The following is a 27,121-nucleotide window of genomic DNA, read 5'->3' as shown; positions in this document are numbered from 1 at the left end:
CCAGAGGCATCTGCAGCCTACGCTCTCCCGTTCTTTTCTGGCGCCCACGAGCCCCTGACCGAGTCCCGGGGGTCGCTGAAGACGCCCACGGGTGCTCGAACGCCCGTTGGTGCCAGGCTGCCCGGCCTTTAGGGCCTTGGCTGAGGACACCCCTTTCCTCCCCACCAGACGGAGCGACCGCCCTTTGCCAACCCCAAGCAAAGCTGGGGTCCCAACCTTACGTGCGCTACCGCCCCCTCCAGGCATTTGACCTCCCCGCGTCCCCATTCTTGATGGGCCCCGCCCTAGAAGTCTCCCGGGGTCTGAGCACTATCCTCAGGCCAGGGCGGGGCCGCGCGCCCCTGGACTTGGCCCTCTCTCTGCCAGGTCGCACTGGCCAATCTTAGCCAAAGCAGTCCCGAGCCAGATGTACCCGAGTGAGCTGACCTAAGACCTTGGGTTCCTTGTGCCTCTGCATACTTCAAGAATGGGAAACGTGGTCATTAATCTATAAAGTCCCAGGGGCTGATTAATGCGAGGAACACAGTAGGACATCAAATCACAAAACATACTTGAGCCTGAACCAGGGACTGTGGAAGATATCGACGACCTTGTAACAAGAATGGAAGTTTGACCTTCGCTGAGTACTTACTGTGCGCCTTATGATGTAATCCCCACAACTGCCCTGTAAGCATACTGTGTTACTCACCCTTACTTTACAGGCGAATACACTGGTGCTCAGAGAGGTTCTGTAGCTAGTGGAAGCACACAGAGCTACTGAAGGACCGGAACCCAGAGCCAGCAGGAACTCCGTGCACAGTGCAGTGGGAGCCAGGGATGTGGGACTGCAAGTTTCCTCTCCAGGAGGAGCACTGCCCTGACTCAGTTGCTCTGGACGTCGATTCCCTCCGGCATATGGTGAGGGATTTGGACCGGATGATGATGATGATGGCCACACACCAGCTCTACTGGAGTGAGGCAAGGGCAGCTCTGAATCCAGGCTGAGTTGTTAGGAAGCACAAAGATGTGAGTGGAGGCTGAGCAGAACTACTAGAGAGTACCTTGGACAGCGCCAGGGAAACCAGGCCAAATTCTGTCTGCCCTAACTTCTCTTTCCAGGCTTCTGTAGACTCCACCTCTCCCGGCTCCACTTGGCATTTCCTTTTCCCCAAGCTGGAGGGTTTGCATGAACAGAACTCACCTGAGCATCTCCTCCAGGAAGGGAGGAAGGAAGGGAGGGAGGGAAAGAAATGGTCCAAAGGACAGTGTAATCCCCAGATACTCGCTCAACTGCTGTCTCACTTGACATCACAAATATCCTCCAGTCATAGTCTTCTGGCACCTGCCATTCCTCAAACCCTTAGCTCAGGTTTCTGAATGAACATTTTCACTTGTTTTTTTTCTTTTTTCTAATTCTTTCCTTTAGTCATTTGTGTCCTCCTTGCAAGCTGTGCCAATATAGAGTGTCCACTGACACCTACATCTGGGAATAAGTTGAAAGCTGGGTAACTTTGCCTGACATTTACTAAGGGGTTGAAGGCCCTACATGGCATCCTGCCCTACAGCCCCTCTGTCTTCTTTTATGGTGGGGTGACCTGGCCCCAAGACGCATGACCTGGGATCTACCCTGACCCAGGGGGCACCAATCTCACTCTCCATCAGCATGGCTCCAGGCCAATCTCTGATCTCACAGCCCACTCCTAATGCCTGGGCATCCCTCTGGTTCCAAGATCTTACTCTGGCCTGGTATTACAGTTTGGGTAACTGCATCCCTGATGTGCTTCCTGAGTCTGAGTTCCTGCCTCAGTCACCAGCCTAGAATGCATGTTCCTCCAGAGCTGGGGTCCAGCGTCTTGCTTTATAATAATCATTCATTCCTTTGACCAGTGTTTTGAAGGGCATGCTACCTGCTAGGCACTGTCCTAGGAGCTGATGATATAGGAAGGAAAAAACCAGACCAAAATCCCTGCCCTTGTAGAATTGACATTCTAGTGGAGAAAGAGAAACAATAAATAGGAAGAAGAAGATATGTTAGTATGCCCATTTATGAAAAGTGCTATGGTGAACAAAAAAGCAGGAAAGAGGATTGAGACTGGCAGAGTGGGGCTGCAATTTGAAATAGGGAGGTCAGGGAAAGACACACTAAGGTGACTCCTCAGCAAAGACATAAAGAAGGTAAGTAAGAGAGACAGGCAAATAGTGTTCCATGCAGAGGAACAGCAAGGGCAGAGGCTCCGAGACAGGAGTGTGCCTGGCATGTTCAAGGAACAATGTGGAAGCCAATGTGGTAGAGCAGAGTGGGCAAAGGGAAAGCAATCAGATCCAAGGTCAAAGGCAGGTAGGACTGTATGGGGCCTCAGCACTGGGAGGGCACATGAAACAGCAACCATGGGAGGCTACCGGGTGGAGCAGTGACATGATCTGATGTATTTTAAGAGGATCACTCTGGCTGCAGAGTGAAGAACCGTTAGCAGGGGGAAAGAGTGTGAGCAGGAATACCTGTTAGGAGTCTCTACTACAATAGGCACATTTGGTGGCCAGGCCAGGGTATAAGCAGAAGAGAGGATGAGAATTGGCTAATCATTGTGCTTCTTATTAATTGGAATAAAATGCATTGGCCAAGTCCCAGAATGTGGAAAACACTTGATTCCCTTGAACTCATCTACCTTTTAAGAGATGTAATAGAGACTTAGAAAGCAACGTGCTCAGGTTGCACCTCCAGGAAGTAATGAAACATCCGTGTTAGCCCAGGTCTGTATGGCTTAAATTATTATCTTGTTTGCATAATCCTGTTTCCTTAGCAATCTTTTCTCACAAACCCTCTGCCTACACACAGAAGCCAGTCTCTAAACCCCAACTCAGACGTTGAGAGATGGTGCCCGCTTCCTTTCTGGGGATTTTGGGCTCCATGGTCCAGCTGGCTCCCTGTCAACAGGACACTCCATCCCTTTGAACAGGATCCTGATGCTGGGAAGCTAACCAGGCCTTTCTCTGCTGTCTGCTCTCCTTCCTTATTGGGCTGACACTCTGTGCCACCCAGGGCTGCTCAGATCTGCCCTCCAGAGCTGCCTCCTTCCAGGAACTGGGTCCAGTTTTTAACACCCTTTTCCCCATTTGATTGTTATCCATGCCTGCCTCTACTCTAACTCCTAACAGCAGCAAGGTCTTCTCTCACTTTCTTCTTTAAAACAAAACAAACTATATATATATATATATATATATATATATATATATATATATATATTTAGTTGATATTAGGTTGGTGCAAAAGTAATTGCAGTTTTTGCCATTGAAAGTAATGGTAAAAACTGCAATTACTTTTGTACCAAACTAATATATAGGATTGAGGCTGGAAGGGTGGAGCTGCAATTGTGTGTGTGTGTGTGTGAGAGAGAGTGTGTGTGTGTGTATGGTTTACATACACACACACAGGCACACACATGCCACCTTTGCAAACATCTCCCATGTTATTTCTCATTCATGTTTATATGGAAATGTTTCTTTCAACCAAGTAGTTGGCAGCCTATTTTTTTTCTTGAAGTGCATTATTTATTTTCATTTCCTTGCTTTTTTAAAAATGGTAAGTTATGAATGATGGCTCTAAAAAAGACTAACTGAATGAATCTAAGTTGCATATCCCTTTTCACAAGGCATGTTTTTTAAGCCATAAAATTAGGTTTCAGGTATCATATGTGGTCTGGTGACACAGCTTGAGTAATAACAATAGCTACCATTTATTAAACAACTACCTACTCTGTGCCAGACACCTTGGTATGCATCATCTTAATCTTCACATCTGCCTGAAAAATTGGTGTTAGGATCCCAGTTTTGCAAATTAAGAGATTAAGGTACAGCTTGATGAAATGGTGTGCCTAATGATAGTTGGCAGAGGCAGCAAGGGGGTCCAAACCCAGTACTGTCTGACCAGTCCTGTCAAACCCAGTCCTGTCTGACCCCAAATTCCTGCATTTGTCTCCGCTCTACTTGCCTCTCCTTGAAGATGCCTTTATAGAACTGAATAGGACAGCCTTAAAGAGACAAAGAACATTGCTGAGGGTCCACACCAGAAAGAAGTGAAATGAGCTAGCCAGGGAACTCCACTGAGTTAAAGAGAATCTGGGTCCTCTTTTGGGTTATCAGGGAGGAGAGTGTCTGGCCTGGAGAGTCTATGACTAAATCCTTCAAGAGTCAACAGCGGCTGGGCACGGTGGCTCACACCTGTAATCCCAGCACTTTAGGAGGCAGAGGCGGGCGGATCACGAGGTCAGGAATTCAAGATCAGCCTGACCAACATGGTGAAACCCTGTCGCTACTAAAAATACAAAAAAAAAAAAAAATTAGCCGGGCATGATGGCACGGGCCTGTAATCCCAGCTACTCAGGAGGCTGAGGCAGGACAATTGCTTGAACCCAGGAGGTGGAGGTTGCAGTGACCCGAGATCGGGCCACTGCACTCCAGCCTGGGTGACAGAGCGAGACTCCATCTCAAAGAAAAAAAAAAGAGTCAACGGCAAGGCTAGGGCAGGCCAGCAGAGCCCAGAGCCTCCTCCTTTACCCATACTCCTCATGTGGTCTGAGAACTGTGGAAGATCGATTCAGGTCAGTGGGACAGGTCCTGAATGAACATAGAAAGGACATTTAGCTTGTAATTGGGTGGTCTCCAGAACAACACAGACTGGCAACAGGGATTAAATCCTCTCTCATTTAGAGGTTTCAAAAACAATTAGATTATTAACAAAGGGGACCCAGGATGGACGAGAGGGAGAGTTTTAGAACAGAACCTTAGATGAAGAACAGGCTTAGGAAGCCTCTTTTCCTACCCCTCCAAACATATGAGTCCCTCTTTACCCCTTAGGGACAGTGGTGAGTTTTGGAGTCAGGCAGCCCTGGCCTCAAATTCTGGCTTCCTAAGTATTAGTGGTGCAATTCTGAGTAAGTTACTTAACTTCCCGAGCTTCATTTTCTCCATCTGTAAACTGGGAACAATAATGGTTCCTCTTTCATAGGGTTATTGTGAGGATTAGATAATGACAATAGCTAACACATAGTGAGCATTCACATGTGCCAGACACTGTTTAAACCACTTTACATGTAATTATCTCCCTTATTAAGATAATGCATATAAAGTTCCTAACACAGTACTAGGTACTTATTAGGCATGTAATAAATAATTATATTACTGCTAAAGATGGCAAGATCAGTGCCTGCTGAGGTTCCCACTTCATTACTTGATTCATGAGGTTTTCACACATTTTTTTCTTAGGCTCCACCAGTAGGCCTTTCTACAGCTTTTACCAGGTTTTAACCTGTTGCAGGAGTCCACAGCACTCCCTCTCACCCATGGCAGTTCCTTCCCAGAGATAGTTCCTAGGCACCCCCTCACTCTCCACCTCTAGCCAAGTCTTCTTCTTTGGGAGAAATGCCCCCAAACCTCCCCTGGCCACAAGTCTAGAGTCTGCTCATGGCTCTCCTCAAAGACATTACCCAGAACCAACCACAAAACCCTCCACCTGGGCCAAGAAAGATGTAGAAGAGCATGGCTGCCCTTCTGTGCTCACACCTGTGACTGCTGTCCCCACTGTCCTTATAGTCCAGATTTACCCACATTTTGCTAGCAGCTGCATCACCCCTTTGGCTTATAGGAAGCTTGTGGTTCTCTAAGAGCCCTAGGTTTGTTTTCTATGGGGTTATTGTTGCTGATGCTTCAAAAGAACAGCAAGCCACAACTCTCTAACATTACTTATCAGCCGTTTAATTTGGAGGCCTCTGAATAGGATTGAAACATTTCACCTTTGACCATGTCCTGATGTTGCAGCCTGTTGAAGGCATCCTGTGTGGTGAGTCTCTTATCACTCATATTCACCATCCCTCTCAGTTAATGCCATTGTCATTGCACAATAGGATTTTCTTTCTCATCCTATAGCATTAGTCAAAATGTTAAATAGGAGAATGCCAAAGACACACCCTGTGACTGCCCACACTGGGGGTCATCTGCCGCCTCTGGTTCTACAATTAAACCTACTGAAAATTGCTCCCAACTTCCACATTCTGCAGTCCTCATTTCTCTATCTTGCACTCCTGAAAATCATGAAAAGCCTTGCTAAAGCCCAGCTGAAACCCTGATACATGCTACCTCTTAATTTCTCTGACCTGTCAGATGAATAACTCCATGAATAAGGGTGGTCGTAACTGGGCTGGCTCTTGGTGAACACACCCACCCTAGGGAGCACTGCTCTCCTCTGTGTGATCACACATCATTTATCCAATCAGCTCTTCTCAAACGCGGCTGACAATAAACACCCAAATCCCCTACTGCTGAAGTCACCATTTTAGGCTCTTAGGAAACCTGAACCCTGCTGCATCCCCTGCCACCTAACCCTCCCTTTCACTCATCTCCCAAAGATCCTTCAGATGCTCTTTCTGGATCCTAGCTACAGTGTCCTGCTGTCTTGACAGGTACTTCATCTGGCCCTGGAGACATAGGCTCGTTGAAAGCTTCTAGGTGCCCTCTAACAGTCTCCTCATCTTTCATTTTATGCTTGCTCCACTATCTCCTGTTTGCTGGTCATTCTCCACCAATACATCCTGTGTGTCTCTGTTACAGGCCTGGAGATGAGAAAATTCTGCATTCTTTTCAACAAACGTCCATGCTTTCTCCTAATGCACCACACAAAGTCCCTTTTGCGGTCCATGGCATTATCCCAACGCTTCAGGTCATTCTGGGATTGAGCGCTTGCAGGGTCCAACAGCTTCCTGATACCTCCATTCCAGATCCTGACTTTCAGTTTCTCTCCATGGCCCTAAGTATGTTTCATAAATTTTATTGAAATATAACAGACAGTTCAATGAATTTTCCCAAAGTGAACACACCCATGTAACCACCATCAAGAACCAGAACATTACCAGCACCCAAAAGTCATGTTGCTGGCCAGTCACTCACCTTCTCAAGGGTGACCACCATGCTGACTCTGCTAACACTGTAGATTGGGTTTTGCCTCTTCTTGGGCTTGATATAAATGGAATCACCATCTGTCCTTTTGTGCCTGGCTTCTTTCACTCAACATCGTGAAAGTTACCCATATTGTTGTATATGATTGTAGATCTTTTATTCCCATTGCTGTACGGCATATATCCTTCAGAGAAACTCTCCTGCAGGCCCCTAAGGAGAGATGTACAAGGACACTTACAGTGTTGTTTGTAAAAATGGAGAGTTAGCGGTAGCCTTGGCACTTATTGCCCTTATTGCACTTTTTAAAATCTGACATCATCACAAAGATCCGAGTATATGATTTTCTCTCCACCCACCCCCAACGTGGCTGGTTGCAGTCTTACTTGTATATATTCCTACGTCTATTCTTACATTTCTCCACGCTATCCTTCATTTATCCTGCCAAACTGACCTTTCCAAATCTTGTCACCCCCCAGCTCAACACATTCGATGGCTCCCTATAACCTCTGGGGTACAAACTCCCACGCGTGGTATTACAAGCCACTTACAATGTGGCTCCAATGTTTCCAGCTTTAGCAACCAGCTCTCTCTCCCCACACCTTTTATATTCTAACTGCGTAGAATATATTAGCTGGCCCATAAACATGAACCCCTTTTGTGCCTCCATACCTTTGCTCATGCTATTCCTTCAACTTGGAACACTCTTCCCACTCTTTCTCCCACTGACAAAATCCTTCAAAACTCAGGTCAAATGTCACCTCCTTTGTGATACCTCCTCCAGTCACTCCAGCAGAAATAATTGCTACCTTTTCTCAGCATCCATAGTAAGGCTTGGTTCATGCTGAGAGATAATACTTATCACTTCTTTAAAAGTTAATTACCACATTTCACCATTCTAACACACACGTTCTTATTCATCTCTGGAATCAGGATGCACTTTGCCATTGATGGCATCTTATAGTTGGAAGTATTCTTTTTCTTTCTTGTTGATACATAAAATAATGGTGTTTAAGATTCAGTGAAATACACTATTTCATTTTTATCTCAGCATATTCTAGAAAAGCTTGTCACACTGCATTGTATAGTTAGTTGTCTACAATTCTGTGTTCCTTTTCATGTGTGAGGCCATAGGCATGCACAAAGTCAGCAATCTGTTCAATGAAGAGATGTGCACCGTTCACTAGTACCTGAACATTTACTAAGTCATGGGAGGTGATGTGGCAGGGAAGACCTCCTAGTGTGGTTCTTCATGAGGTTCCTCACAAGGCTGAAAGAGTTACCCTTTCCTCCTGAGGTGCTGAGGCCCAGGAGACAGTGGTGGAGGGCTGGAGAGAGCCATAGAAGTCTCTCTTCCTTGTGGCGGGCTGTCATGTCAGCTCGCATCAGGGCAGGGGAGGAGAAGTTACATAGGATTAGTTTAATGCCCAATCCTTGATCAGCAAAGCAAGCTTCATTCAATTATAACATCATTCCTATTGGGTAAATAGGATTTGCTTCTCAAGGATCTGATTTATGGCCTGGTTTTCAGGAGCATGCTGTGATAGAAAGCAGTAGCATCCTGTTGTGCCAATCTCATTCCAAGCCTCTCTTTTTGAGTAACAACAGTGAGTCTTTTAATTTGCTTTTTCCTAGTGAAATCAGTTATTTCTCCTGCCCACACCACCACTCTATGTTATATTAAATAACAAAGGACACAGATAGGCTGGCATCTGACTTTAGTGGTATTTCAGTTACCTTTTGCCCATTTCTTAATATTTCAGCCTTTCAAATTGTATAGACAGTTTAGGTAAAGGCCAGTATGTTTGTCTTAGTCCATTTGGACTGCTATAGCAAAATACCCTAGACTGGGTATTTACAAACAGAAATTTGTTGCTCACAGTCCTGGAGGCTGGGAAGTCCAAGAGCAAGGCACCAGCAGACTTGATGTCTGGCAAGAACCTGTTCCTTGTAGATGGTGCCTTCTATGTCCTACACAGTAGAAGGAGGACACAGAAGTCACCATCAAGCCTCCTTCATAAGGGCACTAATCCTATTCAAGAAGGTGGAGCCCCCATGACCCAATCACCTCCTAAAGGGCTCACCTCTTAATACCACTACAGTGAGGATTTGGTTTTAACACAAATTTGTTTTGTTTTGTTTGAGACAGAGCCTTGTTCTGTCACCCAAGCTGGAGTCCAGTGGCACGATCTCGGCTCACTGCAACCTCTGCCTCCCAGGTTCAAGTGATTCTCCTGCCTCAGCTTCCCGAGAAGCTGGGATTACAGGCATGCACCACCATACCCGGCTAATTTTTAATATTTTTGGTAGAGATGGGTTTTCACCACGTTGGCCAGGCTGGTCTCAAACTCCTGACCTCAAGTGATCCGCCTGCCTCGGCCTCACAAAGTGCTGGGATCACAGGTGTGAACCACTGCGCCCAGCTGGTTTTACTACAAATTTTACAGGGACACAAACACTGGGACCATAGCAGTGTCCTATTGATTTTTCACATGCTTCTGAAATTTGGAATTACAACATAGTCAAACGCTTTGGGACGATCCACTTTATATGATGAATGATACTCTCATATATTATGCAAGATATTGCACTATCCTGCCTGCACAAGACCCCATGAATTCAGATAGATCTGTGGCTACGTTTAGAGGATTGGTTGAGGAGAAAGTTTGCTCCTGTGTTCATTAGGATTACTGAACAAGGTAGCAGTTTTATAAGGTTTCCTCCAGTTTCAGGTTGGCTTTATAAAGAATCACTGTATGTATCAGGTATTGCTTTCTGTTGGGTGGTTTTCCTGGGTATTTCAAGGGCATGGGGATTGCCAAACCGATGAGCATGATAAAGTTCAATTGCATGGCCATCTGGACTTCCTTTGGGGAGTTTCTTTGATTGATATCTTTATTTTGTCAGGATCCAGGAAAGCACTTAATTCTTTCATATGATGTTCATTATCTTTTAGCAAATGAGATGCCTCTGGGAATTTTCTAAATTCCATCTTCTCCTTCAGAAAATGGATACCATAGCTTGCAATGTGAAAAAAACAATAAATAAAGTTTCTTTCTGTCAAGTGGCACACTCTGGCTAATAAGTCTAAGGATAAGGAATAACTGGAAGGGTAAAAACAGATTTATTTTTCACTTCATACCCTTCTATACTGTTTGAATTATCTTTTACCATAAGCATATATTCCTTTTATTTAAAAAAAGGTTCTTATATCATTTTGCCATTTTGTTATTGCTTTTGTTTCTATTTTTATCCTTTTCTTCTTTTCCTTTTGTGAAGTTTGTGCAGAGGATGACAAGTTCAGTTCATTTAAAAAAACTCCAACAACAAAACAGCAACCAACCCACCATATTTGGTTTCTATATTTACTATTGTTTTTTCTGTTTCAATTTTCTTTTTATCTCTGCTCTGGTCTTTCTCAATATTAGATTTAACCTTATATAGAAATAAATTTTTAAAAAACTATGTCAGTGTCTCTAAACTTTGGGAGGGGGAGCTGTTAGGAACACTTTAGAGAATCTGGTGTGGGGGTGGGCGTGGTGGTTCACACCTGTAATCCCAGCACTTTGGGAGGCTGAGGTGGGCAGATCAGCTGAGGTCAGGAGTTCGAGACCAGCTTGGCCAAGATGGTGAAATCCCATCTCTACTAAAAATACAAAAATTAGCTGGGCGTGGTAGCATGCACCTGTAGTCCCAACTATTCAGGAGGCTGAGGCAGGAGGATCACTTGAACCCGGGGGGTGGAGGTTGCAGTGAGCCGAGATCACACCACTGCACTCCAGCCTGGGCGAAAGAGCGAGACTGCATTTAACAACAACAAAAAAGACTCTGGGGGAGCTACAGATTATCATGCAAAGGAAAGTGCAGGCAGCTTCAGGGGTCATGCCCTTCCCCAACCTGAGGCTAATATCTTTTCAGTGCAATCTAGGGTATATTACCCTTTGCATATATCATTGCATGTAATTATGTTTAATAATTATGTGAGGCATCTGTATGCCCACTTTTCAGAAGAGAAAATGGGGTCTCAGAGAGGTTGAACGATTTGCCCAAGACAGCACTGGAATAGTGACAAACTTTGGACAGTAATTTTGGATTTAAGCAGCCAGCCAATCTTTTCCACCACACCACAGCTTGAATGTTAAGCAAACAACTGATTTTGTAACTTTTCATATTATTGACTCCCCTTTGTTGAAAGGGGGTGCTTGTTACCTCATACTGTTTCTTTGCTGGTTCTTTGGATGAGGAGACCTGCGGCTTGCATGTTCTTCTCTGGACGTTGTTTGATGCTGGGTGTGAGTCTCTGAGGAGGTCAGTTGATTTACTGGCACATTGGAGGTCCTCAAAACACAATCCAGAAGAGAGTCAGAGGCCCTGCAGTTCCATCCCTCTCACTGCAGCACCCCTGGCATTGGTGGCACCACCTCTGGGGGCAAGGAAGGCAGGTGGGGTGAGGGAGGAGACAGAGGGGAGTCAAAGGAGGAGACAGGAGACTTGCACCCCATTCCCATTATGCTGACAATTGGAGGCCCCTTGGCTTTGGTTCTTTTTAAAATGGGATGAGTGATCATGTGAGCAATTTTAGCAACAAAAACCATCTTGAGCGTTTACCATGTGCTGGACTCCATGCTTAGCACTTTACAGCTAGGAAGAGGCAAAGCTGGGGTTCTGACTGGTTTGAAAGTCTCCAGAGCCCTCTACCCTACAAGCTATACCGTCCCACCCTGACTCTGAGGCCCCAACAGGCCCCCTCCAAAAGACTGGTAGCAGATCAAAAGGGATGAGAAAAGAGATGCCACACCCTCCCACATACCTCTCTTTTCCCTTTTGTGAAACCTTTCTTGCCAAAAGTTTACATTTTTAATGTTTATGAAAATAATATTATGATCAATGAAAAATTAATGTTCTGTATCTACTTTTAGGCATTTAGGGTCTCCCAACCCATGATGATAATGTGAACTACTTTGAAAGAAATCTCACTCATTTTGGGTTCATTCTTCCCTAATTCGCATAACCAGAGCATCATTCGGGCTTGCTTTAATTTTAAAAGATCTTTTCATAGGTGTGGTTTGGAAGGTGTATTCAAGATGAAAAGCAAGGTGATCACCCCTCATTGTGATTTCTGATTGCTTTGGTACTGGCCACTTCTCACTCCCTGCTGCCCGCCCAAATGTCATGACCTTTGTGCTTCTTTGTACACACAAAACTCTCCCCTTGGAAAGCTTTACCCACCAACTTTAAACTCCACCCACTTTTCAGGGCCCAGATAAAACTCTGCCTTCTCTGTGAAGCCTTCCCCAGTGTCTCTCCAAGGAGTTGGTGCCTCTGTCTTCTGCATGACCCCAGCTCTTTACCTCCACCTCCTGCAGGGCCCTGAGCACTTTCCACCTGGCACCACCAGCACTGCTGAGACTCAGCTGCCTCTCTACCACACTGTGTCTATCCTTTGTCTGCCCTCCGGTCCAAGGCCTGGCACATAGTAGGTCCTCAGAGATCTATTGAGACTCATTGGCAATGGCCAAGACTCGTCTTCCACGCTCCCTATAATTTCTCCTATATGCCTATCTGCTCTCAGCATCCACTGGGTCCAATTCACTCTCACTCTCTCTGGTCCTCCATGTACTCTGTCCTTTTCAGCTTTTCCCCCAGTCTTCACTTGACACTGCATGTTTTGGTAATCTATTGCTGGCATAACAAACCACCCCCAAATGTTATGGCTTAGAATAACCATCACTTTATTTGCTTATGACTGTAATTGGGCCTGGGCTCAGCTCGAAGTTCTTCTGCTGGCCTTCAAAATGGCATGGATTCTGGGAGACACAGTTCATGGGGGCCACCAATGTCACAGACATCTCACCATCAATCAGGGCTATCTGTGTCTGTGTCTGTCTCCTATGAGTGGAACTCCTTGAGGGCTGGGGTTGTGTCCCCAGAGCCAGCACAGTTCTTAGCAGAGTTGGGGGCTTAGTGAAGAGGAAATTCCCTAAACAAGAGTCAGGAAATTCAGGCACTGGACCAGTTTTGCCCCACATGACTTTGTCCCAATCCCCACCCCTCTCTGCACCTGTTTCCCCACCTATAATCACAAGAGGTTCAACAGATCTTCCAGCTCCTTTGAGTGTGGCTGTCATCCTGTGATTTTATAGGACTGAGTCCAGCATCCTTGATAAGGCTCCTGAGGCCCCAAGAGCCTCCCACAACCTGATTTTCCAGCCACAGACCGCAGGCCCCAGACACATCCCACTTCTTGCTGTTCCCTGGATAAACCATTTCTAGGCCTCCATTCCTTTTCTTATGCTATTCCCTCTGCCTGTGCTATCACATCCATCCTTTGAGGATAGAGTGTACACTGCTTTAAACCTCATTTGCAGAGGTCGAGCAAACCACCTCCTTGGTTAGACATATTCACCTTCCATTCTATGCAAGGCCCTTCTCCCCTTTTGTTTTTCCCTTCATCCCTAATTCCCATTCTTCTCCCAACCCCCAACATGGTCACTCCTCCAATGTGCCAGATACATGTCACATATTTATCTATTCTTATAAAATATTCATTCCTCTAGTAATAAGTGTCCAGGCTACTGCTAACTCTCCATTTTTACAAACAACACTGTAAATGTCCTTGTACATCTTTCCTTAGGGGCCTGCAGGAGAGTTTCTCTGAAGGATATATACTCAGGATTGGGACTGCTGGAACACAGGTATATTCATCAGTCTAACAGAAAGTAGAAACTGCTTGAGTACGTAACACAGGGGGACTTGAACGCAGGGAGTTAATTACTCAGAGGATGGAAGAGCTGCGAAGTAACTTGGGGATGGGGAGGCAGCCATCCACAACAGCAACAGCAGGAAACTGCCCCCTTCCCCAAGCTGGAGGGACAGAGGGGAGAGGTTAGCTGGTAAAGTTGGAATCCCAGCTGAGCTGTTCGGCCACAGCTGGCCCTTTGGGGATGCAGCTGCTGCTTGGAGATGCCACCTGAGGCCAAGGGAGGAGGAGAACACCCTGGCTTCTTCCTTACTCTGACAGTCTGCAGAACTTCTCATATTTCTTGTGATGGGAGCAAGATGGTAGGATAGGAAGTCCCAGACTCACGAGTCAGTCCTTACCCCAAGTCGACACAGCTCAGTGCTGAGGGCAAAAATATCTTCAGTGCCTAGCACACAGTGACTTCTTCCGCAAGAGGAAAGAGTGGAGCCTATCAGGGCCACTCAGTGGGAGTTGGATGACAAGAAGCCTGGGAAATGCAAGCTGGAGGGACCAATCCCCATGACACAGCCCACAGCAGGAGGAGGACGAGACCCATCTCAGGGCACACAGGCCTGGGGGGGCACACTGCAGGCAGGCACATACCCAACTTCCCTTAAATATGCCAGGCTGCTTTCCAGATGGCCATGCCAGTGAACATGACCCACATCCTTGCCAACACTTAGCATTATCCACCTTCCTAGTTTTTGAAATTAATGGGTATACAATGGACTCTTACTGTAATTTGCATGTCTTTCAGTTACCGGTAAGGTTGAGCATCTCTTCCTATGCTTGTCAAATATTCAAGTGTCTGTTTCTGTCAATGGCCTTTTCTTGGTTTGCAAATATTTCTAGCTACAATCCCTTATTAATCCCTTGTCAGATTTAGATACTGCAAACATCTTCTCCTTGTCTGTTCACTTTGTGCCCTTCATTTAAAAAGAAATCTTTAATTTTTAGGTAGTAAAATCTTTTATTATTATTTGCCTTAGGGCTTTGTGCTTTTTGTGTCTTAAGAAGTTTAGCTCCACTTACCAGCTCTCTCACGTCCCCTCTTTCCTGGATTACAATTCTATATTCCTACACCTGTAGAGAGGGAGGAAGAAGCTTGGTTGTTTCTCCCGATCTTCTACATGACCCAATTTCAAGCTACTTTCTCAGACAGAGATGTTCTCTACCTGTGTTTCCCAGGCTGAGTATTCGTCGCTAAAGAAGACTTTGCTTTCTGGGGTGTTAACTTCCTAGAGAACATACTAGACATTGTCAGCACAAACAACTCCACAGCTGAAAACAGCAAGGAAGAATATGAAGGAAAGATGCATGCAACAAAACAGGTTTCCAAACCAGGTGCCTCTCATAACTGCAAGAAAAGGAAGCATGTAAAATGGTGAAAGTGAGGATTTCTCAGTTCTCACCTTCCTCAGGTGTCATGTCTCAAGGTAATAAACATGCCTCAAGTTCATTTTCATTCCTTTAATTAAAAAAAAATTCAGAAAGTGATACATATCATGGTTGTAGAAAGACAGAAAGAGCTTTGAACTCAGATGTCAGACAGACACCAGTCTAACATGGAGCTGACTTGTGATCTTTCTACAAGTCATCCCACCTGTTGGAGCTGCAGTTTTGTCTGGCCTGTAAAATGCAATTTACCATGTACACTTTTCCTTAAGAAGCTTCACTTGGAGAGTGGAAATGGAAGTGCTTTACAAGTTTTACAAATTTTTTAAGCACCTACTAAGTGCTAGGCACTGGGGATAGTTTTTCTCATTTAATCCTTACAACCATCATAGAAGGATAAATGTATTATACCCATTTTACTGGTGGGAAGACTGAGAGATCCAGAGGTTCAGAGAGATTAAGTAACTTCCTCAGGCTCACACAGCTGAGATTGTTATTCCCCTTGCCTTAGTTGGACTGGAAACATGGAGCTCTCTGCTTTGGGGATCTTAGCTTTTCTATTTTGTATTTGTCAAGTTATTTCAGACTGAAGCATCCCATTTTCGTGCCCTGGGAACCAGGTTAGAAACAAATTTCAGATAGTGCTTTCCAGATCTTCCCTCCCCTCAGCTGAGGCGGTTCTCCACACTCTGGCAACCCCAGAGATCTCCAAACCCAGCTGCAGAGGCTCAGAGGGTCCCCTGAGACAGCTCTGAAGTGGTTCCCATGGCTCCTAGCAAGTGGAAAAGCGATAGGAGGACCTTGTCTATCCCAAGGGGTAGAAGGTGAGAGAGAACCCTAGTGATGTAGCTTCCCATCACTAGGAGTTGGGAGATTGCCCAGCTCCTAAGCCCCCTGACTCCACTCCCAGGAGATGAAGCTGCCTGGAACCCCACCGGCCGACACAGGACAGAGGTGCTGAGGGCACAGCCTGGGTATTTGAGGACATATTGGGGTGACTTGGAGTAAATACAGCATGGAAGGACAGGTGCCCTGGCAGCTACCCTCGGGCGTCACCTGCCAGCTCAGGCTAATGATCCTGGGGCCATGACTGGGGATGGCAGGCTCGGGTGTTGCCCTCCCCTTGAGACTGGATAGAGACCCTTTCCCTCTGGGCTCCATTCATAGGAAACTCCCAGGTCCCAGTTGGCAAGCACTGAAGGGCCCAGGGCTGATCCCTCTCAATGCAGGTTCCTGTCAGCAGATGAACAAAGCATCAGGTGACTCCAGGAGCAATGAATCTCCTTTCCTTTCTTAGAAAATGATTATCAAGTCACAGACTGTCAAAGCTGGAAGAAACCTCAGAGATGGTGACATCAAACCTGCCTTACAGTGTACATGCGGAAAACAGGCTCAGAGAGGGCAAGCAAGGCTGCTCAGCACAGCAGATGTCACCCTGAGCCTACATTCTCAGCGATGCTCTCTGCTTAAATCATTCCTAGCAGCTCCGTGAGAAAAGCCCTCATCCCATGAGACCTCTGCCAAATTTGGGGCTGCATTGAACTAGGGATATTCCTCTAGATTTTGAAAACTTTAAGGCATAGCCCTCTTAGTTTTAAAATTTCACCCTGAACCATTTTGTTTCATGGAGTGTACAGAAATCTTGTTTCTCCCAAGAAAACAACAAAGAAACGATGGCTTCCTGTGTGAAATCCCTGGGAGGTGTAGGACTCAAGAAATATTCTGCTTCTCCTCTTGTAGAATCCATAGGGAACCAGAGAAATCCCAAGTCTAATGTTTCCTGGGGAGCATCACTACAATGCTGGAACAAACATCAAAGGAAGATACGATTGGTGGAGTGGAAAAACCGTGCATTTAGAGTTGAGAGACTTAGGTGCAAGTTTGTTTTGTCACTGATCTGCTGTGTGACCTTGGACTGGCACCATCTGGTTCTGGGTGTTTATCTCCCATCATTTGGAGGAAAGACAGGATGCTCTCTAAATGCACTTCCAGCTTTAGTACCCACTGGGACCCTAGCTCTCCCCACTGCTGTCCTTGGGCACCACCTCCAGCTTTCCTCCTGAGCTTGCAAAGCCTGGGAAGAGAAGGGGTTGGGTGTTTTTCTTCCATTTAAGCTCAGACTTATTAAGTGACTTGTCCACATTTCTCTGGAAGTGACAGGCGATGAATACGGAGTTCCTGAGGCGCTTTGTCCAGATCTGACCATGGAAATCAGGAGAAAGACAAATAATCTCCAGATTGCCTGGGTTGACGTCGCTGCTAGAGGATGATGTTAATTCTGCTGTTTACAGAAATAAGTCCAGTGTTGAGTCGAAGCTTTTTGGTGTCTAAAACCAGATGGTATTTCCTGCCTTGATCAGCCTCAGAGCTTTGGTTCCTATGGCAACCCTGAAGTTCCACCTACTGCAACTTCCCTGTTCTCCAAGCTTCTTCCTCTTCCACCATCATGCTGGGTCCATGGAGAATAAAGCCACTAACCAGGAGGTGCACAGCATTTGACAGTTTACAATATACTCCAGCAGTTATTACCTCATTTAATCATCACCACAGCTGTGCCAGATAGCATTTGCTAACCCCCCATCCTACGGATGGGAAAACTGAGGCCTCAGAGATGAGGCGATCTGCGCTTTCAGCCCTCGATGGTGTAGGTAGAAGTCAAACCCAGGTTTCATGATTCCGGATCTCCACTGTGCCAGGATGAATATGAATACCCTGCCCTGCAGATCACCTACTATGCTTAGGATTCCTAAATGATCATTTCCACAAATAAATCAGGTCTAATTCAAGGCATGGCAACTTTAAGCAAGTTACTTGACTTCTCTGTGCCTTACTTTGCTCATTTGTAACATGGGTTGTAATAATGGTACCTCTGGGTGGATGAGAGGATTAAGCATGCATGTACAACCAGAAGAAATACTTACTGGGGTTGAAGGGAAACCTGAGAAGCCAGGGTGAGTCTCAGTTCTGCCCTGCCTATCTGGGTGACTCTGGGTGGGTCATCTTGCCTGCAGAGCCTGCTTCCCCCAGTGTAGGAGGGAACAGCATCACAGTGCTCACACGCACGTGGTGCTTGAGAAGATGAATGCGCCGCCTCTCACTCTGCAGTGCACATACGCATCCCCTGGGGACCCTGCAAGGCCTGCATTTCTTACAAGTGTCCATGGACAACACTTTGAGTAGCAAGGCTGTAGCAAGGAAAGCCCCACACAGGTGTTATGAGTGATCAATCATGCAAAGAGCCATGCCCCGAGCAGTAGAAAGCTCAAGAAGCTTGAAGAGCTCACTGCAGGTGAGCAGGAGCCCCTTGGGCAACTTTATCAGGGTGTGAGATTTCTGTCAGAAGGGCTCCTTCGGCCCGAGCCCTGGGCTCTGCACAGCCTGGAACTCTTACGGGGTTCTGGTGAAAGCTCTCCCTGATCTTTCTCTCAATAGAGGACATCAAAACATCAATGTGTTACATCTTGCACAACAAAAAAAATTTATTGATAATGACTTGTGAACTCTTTAAAATAAACTTTAAATTAAAAGCAAAGTCAGTGTGACCCAGGAATGATAAGTGGCATATGTTCAAGTTCATGACAGACAGGGGATCAATGGAGACCCAGCACGTGGCTCTAAAAACAGTCTGCACTTTGCGCTTCCCCCCATTTTCCTTTGCTCCATATTCTTCCTTATGTGACTATGGTTTGTAAACTAAATTATGTGCGTTTATTGCTACCTAATTAACAAATATTTTCCATTTATTCTTGCAATAAGTCTGGCCAGTGCATCTCTAGGCCTTGCCACAGGTCCATATCCCAGCTCCTCTGCCTGCTCTCAGCTCCAGGGACATGGTGACTGCTGATGAGGAGCTCCTATGCCCTCCAAGGAACAGTGAGAAAATGAACGATTAAAAGTTTCTGTGCCCGAGGATCACCTCCATGTGCCAGGCACTGTGCTGGACATTGAACGAGGTGAGTCCTCACAGCAGCCCTGTGAGCCGGGGTGTTGTGACGCCAGTGGATCACAAGCTCCTAGAGGGCAGGGAATTTGCTTTGCTCCCTGGTGCATCCCCCGAGCTGACGAGGGTGTGCCATCAGTGTCTGCTGCATGGACATGCTCGCCTACCTGAGAAAGGCTGTCAGCACCCCCACATGGCCTCCTAGTCATGTGACACCCATGAGGTCACCCCACAGAAGCTGCAGTGACAATGGTGTGCAGCCTCCAGCTTTAGCTCTTTCTTCGTCGCCAAGGTTCCCCTCCACGCACACTCAACTCTTTAGAAAGCCCCTTGTCACAGGCCGGGTTCCCTGGGAAGTGCGCTCTGAGGTGAAGCAGAGCCTGCAGCCTGTTGCATAGGAACTGATCTTGGGACAGACACCTGTGGAAGGGAAGAAGAAAGGTAGGACTGCGCGGAAGGAGAGGCCAATGGCTGCGGCTGAGGCGGGGGAGCGGGAGTCCATGGGAGTCCACAGGGCAGCCTCAGCTGCCTCGAGGGCACCCATAGCTGAACAGGTCAGTCAAGTGGATGTCCATGCCAACGCCTGGGCGCTTCAGGGAACACTCATCTTCGCACTCAAAGGGAGTGTCTGGGTCATGATGAAAGTGGAGACAATTATCCTGCTAAAGAGCTGTGAGCACATGAGGCAGAGAAGCTCTGAGCCACGCTGAGACAGGAAATGAGAACCAGAGGAGCGGTGAAGGGGCATGGAGCAGGTGAACATCCTGACCTCTCCCCTCCACAGGACCAGGACCAGGCAGCCCCACCTCATTCACTGGCTCATTCTCAAAGCATTTTCTGTGCTGGGCTCTGGGGATACTGGCTGAAGACCTTCAGTCTATCTAGACTGCTCTGACAAAGGGGCACATGGATGTGGGAGGGAGAGGAAAGGGAAGACCCTAGAAGGGCCACACACCTGTCACACTGAACGGCACGGTAGAGATGAACAAGACTCACTGAAGGTGAAACACCAGCCAGGTCACGGGCACGCCCACAACCTCCCCCCGGCAAACCTTTTAAAAAAAATTATGGGAACATATATAACATAAAACCAGCCATTTTAAGTCTACAGTTCAGTAGCATTAAGGACATTCACGTTGTACATTACCATTAGCTAATTCTACAACTTTTTCATCACCCTGAAAGGAAACCCCCTACTCATTAAACAGTCACTTTCCATTCTCCACCCAGCCCCACAACCATGAACCTGCTGTCTCCAGGGATTTGCCTATTGTGGACATTCCACATAAATGGAATCATGGAATACGTGGCCTTTGGTGTCTAGTTTAACTTAGCCTACTGTTTTCAAGGTTTACCCAGGTTGCAGCACGTATCAACTTCGTTTTTTTTTATGGCTGAATAATATTCCATTGTATGGATATAAATTTTGTGCATCTATCCATTGGACATTTCGGTTGTTTCCACCTTTTGTCTATTGTGAATAGTGCTGCTATTAATATTCACGTACACGTTTTTGTTTAAATACCTATTTTCAGTTCCCTGGGGCATATATGTGAGAGTGGAAGTGCTGGGTTTCATGGTGATTCTATGCTGAACTTCTTGAGGAGCCACTCCCACTTCTTTTTATAGCTTTTCATAGAACCACTGGGCTGGAAGGGATCACAAAAGTGTCCTAGAACAGAGTTGCTCAAACTTTTGGATTTCACACACCAGTAAAACTAAAACTATCACCACCACAATCAGCCTCTTCCAAAGTAGGAGGGACTTCTGTTGGAATGAAGGCCAGCATGTAAAATGGAAATATCCAGTGTCAGACAAACTCATGGCCTCGTTCTTGTTTTTCTCATATCACCTCCACCTGGTACTGGTGCGTGGGGACCACTTACCTGGTCCAACCCCCAGCCCAAGTCTGCATCCCCTCTCTAGCTGCCCTGGCACAGGCTGGTCCAGCTTCTGTGCCTAAGGAATGCTCCTGTCCCTGGGCAGCTCAGATCCCTGGAACGTTCTTTCTCGTGGAGCGCTGGCCCTGTGCCCATGGTCTCCCCAGACCCTTGCCTCACCCTCTAGGACCCCCAGCTTCCCCCCACCACCTTCCTAAGGCCCCCTAGGGCTAAGCCCACCAATGTGAGCTACTGGGACCGGGGAAGCATGAACAAGGCAGTCCCAACTTGCAAGAATTCTTATTATTCTTTTGAGACAGGGTCTCATTCTGTCACCCAGGCTGGAGTGCAGCGGTGTGATCATAGCTTACTGCAACCCTGAACTCCTGACCTCAAGCGATCCTTCCGCCTCGGCCTCCTAAATTGTTGGGATTACAGGCATGAGCTGCTGTGCCAGGCCACTTGTGAGAATTCCTAAAAGAAATAGAATCACTAGGCTATTTATAGCTTTCAGAAGCCCTCCTCTCCAAATGAACAAGTTAGAGGCTTCAAATTGTGAACAAGTTGCAGAGGCTAAACAACAGGTTTCATTTGTCTTGTTGCCTGGGCTTATTCAAATTCCACGTTCCCCTCTGTGCTGACGGCACGCAGCAAGACACCAGGAAGAGTGTGAGGCCTGCACTCAGACCAGACTGTCCCTTGTCAGCTGTGTGACCTCAACAAAGTTGGTTAGCATCTGTGTGCCACAGTCACCATACTGACAGAAAAAGGAGTTTCAGTCTGCCTCACAGGGTTCCTGTGAAGATGAGGCAAGGTGACTTCTAGAAGCTGCGCCTGGCAGACCCAGGGACTTGCTCCATAGCAGCCATGACAGGCAGGAATTTGGGCAGTGTTTTACACCTTGGATGAATGTAGTCAAAGTGGGAAGATAACTTTACATCATTTAATATACACAGGCCGACAAACAATAATCTTTCAAAGAATTAAGTCCCTGCACAAACATAACAATAAAATAATAAAAAGTGTCTATGGTGAGGAAAATAGACACTCCCTTGGGCAGAAACTAAAATGGCATTCTAGACTCTTGGCAGTGAATACACTGGCCCTAGTGAGGGCCCTATAGGGGAAGGCCAAACCTAGAGGTGGAGACAGGGTCTCCGACACAAGGATGGCCATGCCCTGTGTCTCAGCCCTGGAGAGGGCTCCAGCAGGAAATGGGAACCTGGGAGGGTCCCTATGCTGATGCGAGATGGCTCCACTCTGCTGGGCAGGGCCCCAAGTTGGCGGGGGTCCTGGAGCAAAGGGAGTTCTCAAGGGCAGGGAGAGGTGGTCTCAGCCTTAGGAAGGAAGCGCAGTGCTGGGGAGGGGAGCCGAGGACAATGAACTGGGCTTTGTGCTCGAGCTCACTACCCGTGATTCTGTGTGGATTTCCCTTCTATCATTCCCAAGCTTTGGCAACAACAACTGTTATTTTTGGGACTGGATTCTCAGCTGGGGGGCTGAAATTAAGGCAGGGTCTAAATCCACTCTTAGGCTGCATGTTAAGGAGGAGCAGAGCCCCCTGAGGCCAGAGGACCCACCTCACCCAGGGAGATTCCTTCTGCAGGCCAGTCCTGCAAAATCTGTTATCAGCTTTATTAGGGAAAACATCAGGTCTCTTTACACGTTGAACAGGAACTGCTGGTTAACAAGACACGATTAACTTGCTAGGAATGGACAAGGACAGCGACAGGATGGTGCTTCACAGTGCCTCCTGCTGATGGCACCTTCATTCTGGCTGCAGAATTCTTCCAGGAAGGGTCCCGGGCTCTTCAGGAGGCATTTACTTGGAAGTACAGGTCAGCGTATCTATCCAAAGTTGTCCAGCCTCCGGCCTGGCCCATGTCTTCAGGCAGCTCTGAGGCAAGCATAACAGAGACGAGTTCCCTGCCCCCTTTTTACCCGCTGGATCAGCTTCTACGACTTGGTCAAACTATCTTTCTTTCTGTCTGCCATGCCAGGAAATCCAGTGACAGCAAGACCCAGAGTCAGGCACATTTGGAGGGCAGGTCCATCGGCCACTCCTCACTTCTGTGGGCTCCGATGCCAGCAGAGCCACCTGAGCGGCTGCTACCTCTTGCCGGAGGCAGTTTCTTCTGGCCTCACCCACCCAACCATGGCTACGTCAGGGCAGAAGGGAGAGAAGAGAGATGAGAGATGAAAGGATTTAAAATGTGCAACCATCTTTGAGGTTTCCCACATCTGCACCGCTCCACAGTGTGAAAAGGGCTTTCTCACTTTCACATGATCCCTGGGGGCTACTATCCCCCTGTAACCAAAAGAGAAACTGGGACTCAAAGGGAAGAAGAAACGTGCTCAACATCATGCAGCACCAGTGCTCTTTCCAGGGTAACAGGTTGCTTCTACTCATTTTAAAGGACTAAAAACAGAAAAACAGGCACCCAACTGACCCTTCCTCCCTGACGATCTAGAACTTACACATTACGTGCTGCCTTTGCACATGCCCCAGCTGGAATGCCCTTTTTCTTTTCTGCCTAAACCTGCCCTTTGAGGCCCCACTCCATCTCTCTCCTCTGGGGCGTGCCCAGGCTGAGCCTGAGCCATCATCGATGACTTTCCCTGAGCCGTATACCCAGCAGGCTTCATCACCGCACCATCTCACCGACGTGCTTGTCTCCTCTAAGATACTGTGGGGTTCCCTTGAGGGCAGAGAAGTCCTTTTTCATCTTTGGAGACAGAGCGTACGAGTAGGGCTGGCACAGGGTAGATGCTCAGTAAACGTTCGGTAAACAAAAGAATTAAAAAATAAACAATCTCCTCACAAAACCAGCTGGCCTCCATGTAATTTTGTGGCACTGAAGAAGAGAGGCAGGAGCCCTCCGTGGCCAGCAGGGACTTGGACATCCAGCACTCACGACACACCAGCAAGACACTGCCTGGGTGCTGGGAAACAATGCCCTCCACCCTGCAGGAGAGCTCAGGGTGGAGCCTCAGCTCAATGCCCTCAGGCTGGAGAGCTCTCAGAACAGGGACCCTGCCATCTCAAAGCAGGCCCGGTCCCCTGATGTCCCACTGCCAAGCAGGCCACCTCTGCAGAGCTGCTGGGGAGAAAAAGGTGACCACCAAGGGCCCTGACCCACTTCCAGGGCTGCAAGGCCTCTTGGTTGCCGCTGTTCCAGAAAAAGCGGGGCTTCTCCAATGGTGTCCAAGGAATTCCAGTCTTGCAAAAGCACCTTGGAGAAGTGATGAGAGTAATGTGGGAGATGCTATGAGTTTCTTGGCCCTGTGAAGAGGCCTGACCCATGCTGGCATGCTGAAGGTTGTGAGAGGCCTGTAGCAAAGATGATCGTGTAGCTTGCTTTAGTGTCTGCCAAACCTACTCAACCAGGGAACCTCACCCCACTTTCACATACACACCCTACGTTTCTTTATGAAAAACCTATTAACATCCTGTGGAACTAGGGTTCCCAGGAGCATACTTTTGGGAAATGCTGGTGAAGGTTGCCAAGCAAGGGAAGTGCTTCTTGTGGGGGGAACAGCCACAGGCAGGCTGGGGACACGTGTGGGAAGGGAAGGGGGTGATCAAGGACCAAAAATCAGAAAAACAAGCACCCAACTGACCCCTCCTCCCTGACGATCTATAACCTACATGTTCCGTGCTGCCTCCACACATGCCCCCGCTGGGGTGCCCTTTCTCTTCCCTGCCTACCAGCTGCATCCAAACATCCCCAGAAAGGGTGCCAGGGACCTCTTGTGAACCAGCACACAAACTTCCTAGGATGAAAAGCCTTGGACACTTGAGTCCAGTGAAAAAGAAAAGAAAGGCATTGTCTGGAGCCTCTGCTGTCCTGTCTGCAAAATGGGAATAGCCCCGCTCTGTCCAGGGTCATCCAATGAGTTCATGGAGGTCTACATTTGTGAAAAGGTGACCCCCCGGTGTAGCTGTGTATCATTGTTCAATCAAACTTACCTGAGTGGAAGCTATACCGGTATATTGTTATGAAAAAAACAGGACCACAGCAAAAAGCAGGCACAAAACCTCAAAGCACATAACGTCAGGGGCCATGAATTTCAGAGGCAAACAATTCTAGGCCTACTGTTAACCCCTGAAGCCATCAGTAAATTAAAACAAGAATCACAAGTGCTTCTAGCTCCAGGAGTCTATAGGAGTTAGTGGAAAAGGCACAGGCTTGCAAGCCCACCAGGTCCGGTTCTGACCCCAGATCTGCTCCTTCTGGGCTGTTTAACTGGCAAGCAGCTTCCCTCTCCTAAGCATCCGTTTCCCGAATGTGCAAGATGAGGTTACACAATGCCACCTCCAGGGTGGCCATGAGGATGAAATGACAAAGGTAAAGCTGCCAGCACATAGTAGGGGATGAATGAGTGTGTCTCCTTAAAAAGGCTGGGACATTAGTAACCTTTGTAAAGTGTCTGTCAGTAACAGCTAAATGAAACACTTTGTCTTCAGTCCTGTGGAAAGTTGGCTTCTGTGAGTGTAAGGCTGAGAGAATTTAAAGGAAAAACACCCAACCATCAGGGCAGGGGAAGAAAACTACGAGGCTCTGGGCAGTAAGTTAACGACAGCCTCTGAAAGCCAGCATAGGGGAATGGGCTTTCATGGCTGGGGGAGGGACAGATGAGAGATGGCACCTCCCAAGGAGACCAACTTGTGGCTCAGCACGGCTCAAGGTAGAGATCAGAATTCTGTGCAGCCTACCATCAACTGGGTACTTCCTGCAGACCCAGCACTTTGGGCATACTGGTTCTAAGCTCCAACTAAGAGGCCATTGAGCTTCATCTGAACTTTGAACCTGAGTCCAGAGCACAAGGTCTGCCCACTCTACCATGCTGCCTCTCAATGTCGGGACCATCTATTTACAGGTGTTCTCTTGCCTGTCGAGAGCCTGAAGGCTCTGTATTGTGTCTGCACACTTGGCACCTGGTAGCTAACATAAATGCAACAAGCACTGGCTGAATGAGTCATTCACTGGAAAACACTTCAGAAAGCCAGTGGGTTTTAAAAGTCAGGGCCCCTCTAATTCAATAAAATATGATATGGTAGGAAACTACACAAGCCAATTCCCTTTTGAGGAACACAGCATTAATAGGATGTAGAAAAAATTCCAAATTTTCACTTCTTTGCCTAGAAACTTTGAGCACCAGAGACCTTTACATAATGTGACCCATTAGCCTTCTGCTTCCACTTTCAGTGCAGAAAGCCCTGCAGTGATACAGGTGAGCACTGTGGAGTACCAGAGCATCATCTGGTCTGACCTTCCACTTTGCAGATAAGGAAACTGAAAGCTAGGAAGAAGAAGGGATCCACACAGCAGGCCTCCACTTCTTTCCTTCTACAATAGACTCTCTTTGCAATAAAGAAAAATGCGTTTGACATACACATCTCCAATGTAAGCTGTATGCAGCAGGTGCAGTGGAATGCTACAGCAGTCACATACACAGCACTAAGGGACCCAGTGGCTGAAAGGGGGTCAAAAAAGACTTCATCTGACAGGTGACTTGGACTAGGAGGGGCAAGTTAGAAGTTTTAAGGGAAGATGTGCCAGGAAGGCTAACCTCTCACCATAATACATACCCCCCATCTAAGTCAAAAGTTGTTGCTGGGAAGCCACTATGTGGAGACTGCACATCCTGGCCTCCTCTGCATCCAGGTGGGGCCACATGACTACCAGTGGCCAAGAGGACGTGAGCAGGAGTGATGTGTGTCAGTTAAGAGCAAGGCAGGTAAGAAGCAGCCGTGCCTTCTCCATCGTCCCTTTCCCTTGCCGCCAGCCAGAAGCAAACTCTGAGGCTCCCAGGGAGGGCAGAGCACAGGATGAAAGGAGCTGAGTCCCTGCATCACTGTGTGAACCAACCTGCCAAGCAGAAGCACCCCCACTGGACTGTTACATGGGAATCTGTCTCTGTGTGTTGAAGTTTGTTGCAGCAAGAAGTACTACCAATGAATGCAGTCGACGTGAAGTGGGCATCCCGAGAAAAGGGAACAACATGACTAAGGCACAGCAGTGTGACGGGGGCAGGGCTGGGGCTGTGGCCATGTGAAGGGGTCCCGGGATTCAGAGAGCTCACGCTGGTGGCTGCGGGAAGGAGGATCACGCACAGGGGCTGTTGCCAGGGGCCCTGGTGTTGCTGGCACTGCTCTCAAAGGAAGAGTGAAAGTTGTGAATGGTTTCCTGTAAAATTTGTCTCTCGCGTCCCTGTGGAGGAAATTGAAAACAGACA

At 47.4% G+C, this 27,121-nt stretch overlaps 1 protein-coding gene across 13 annotated transcripts in view; it reads right to left on the bottom strand.

Annotated features, from left to right (window-relative positions):
- Positions 1–22,495: 22,495 nt before the first annotated feature.
- ANKS6 (ankyrin repeat and sterile alpha motif domain containing 6) overlaps positions 22,496–27,121 on the bottom strand; it is a 63,991-nt gene continuing 59,365 nt past the window's right edge. For 3 of the 13 annotated variants that reach the window (XR_010148621.1, XR_008537153.1, XR_010148619.1), the window contains 2 exons: positions 26,475–27,096; positions 22,496–23,040 (listed from right to left, as the gene is read on the bottom strand). Coding sequence is in view for 7 of the 13 variants with exons in the window: in XM_054658346.1 (XP_054514321.1) it covers positions 22,991–23,040; positions 27,000–27,096 (147 nt within the window). In the remaining 6 variants the exon portion in view is untranslated. Of the gene's footprint in view, positions 23,041–26,271; positions 27,097–27,121 lie in introns of those variants that run through there. The other 10 variants (XR_010148622.1, XM_063787631.1, XM_063787632.1 and 7 more) reach the window with 5 other exon arrangements.

Source organism: Pan troglodytes, chromosome 11 (genome assembly GCF_028858775.2).
Source record: "Pan troglodytes isolate AG18354 chromosome 11, NHGRI_mPanTro3-v2.0_pri, whole genome shotgun sequence".
Lineage (NCBI taxonomy): Eukaryota > Metazoa > Chordata > Mammalia > Primates > Hominidae > Pan > Pan troglodytes.
This window is presented reverse-complemented; position numbering and strand designations above follow the sequence as displayed.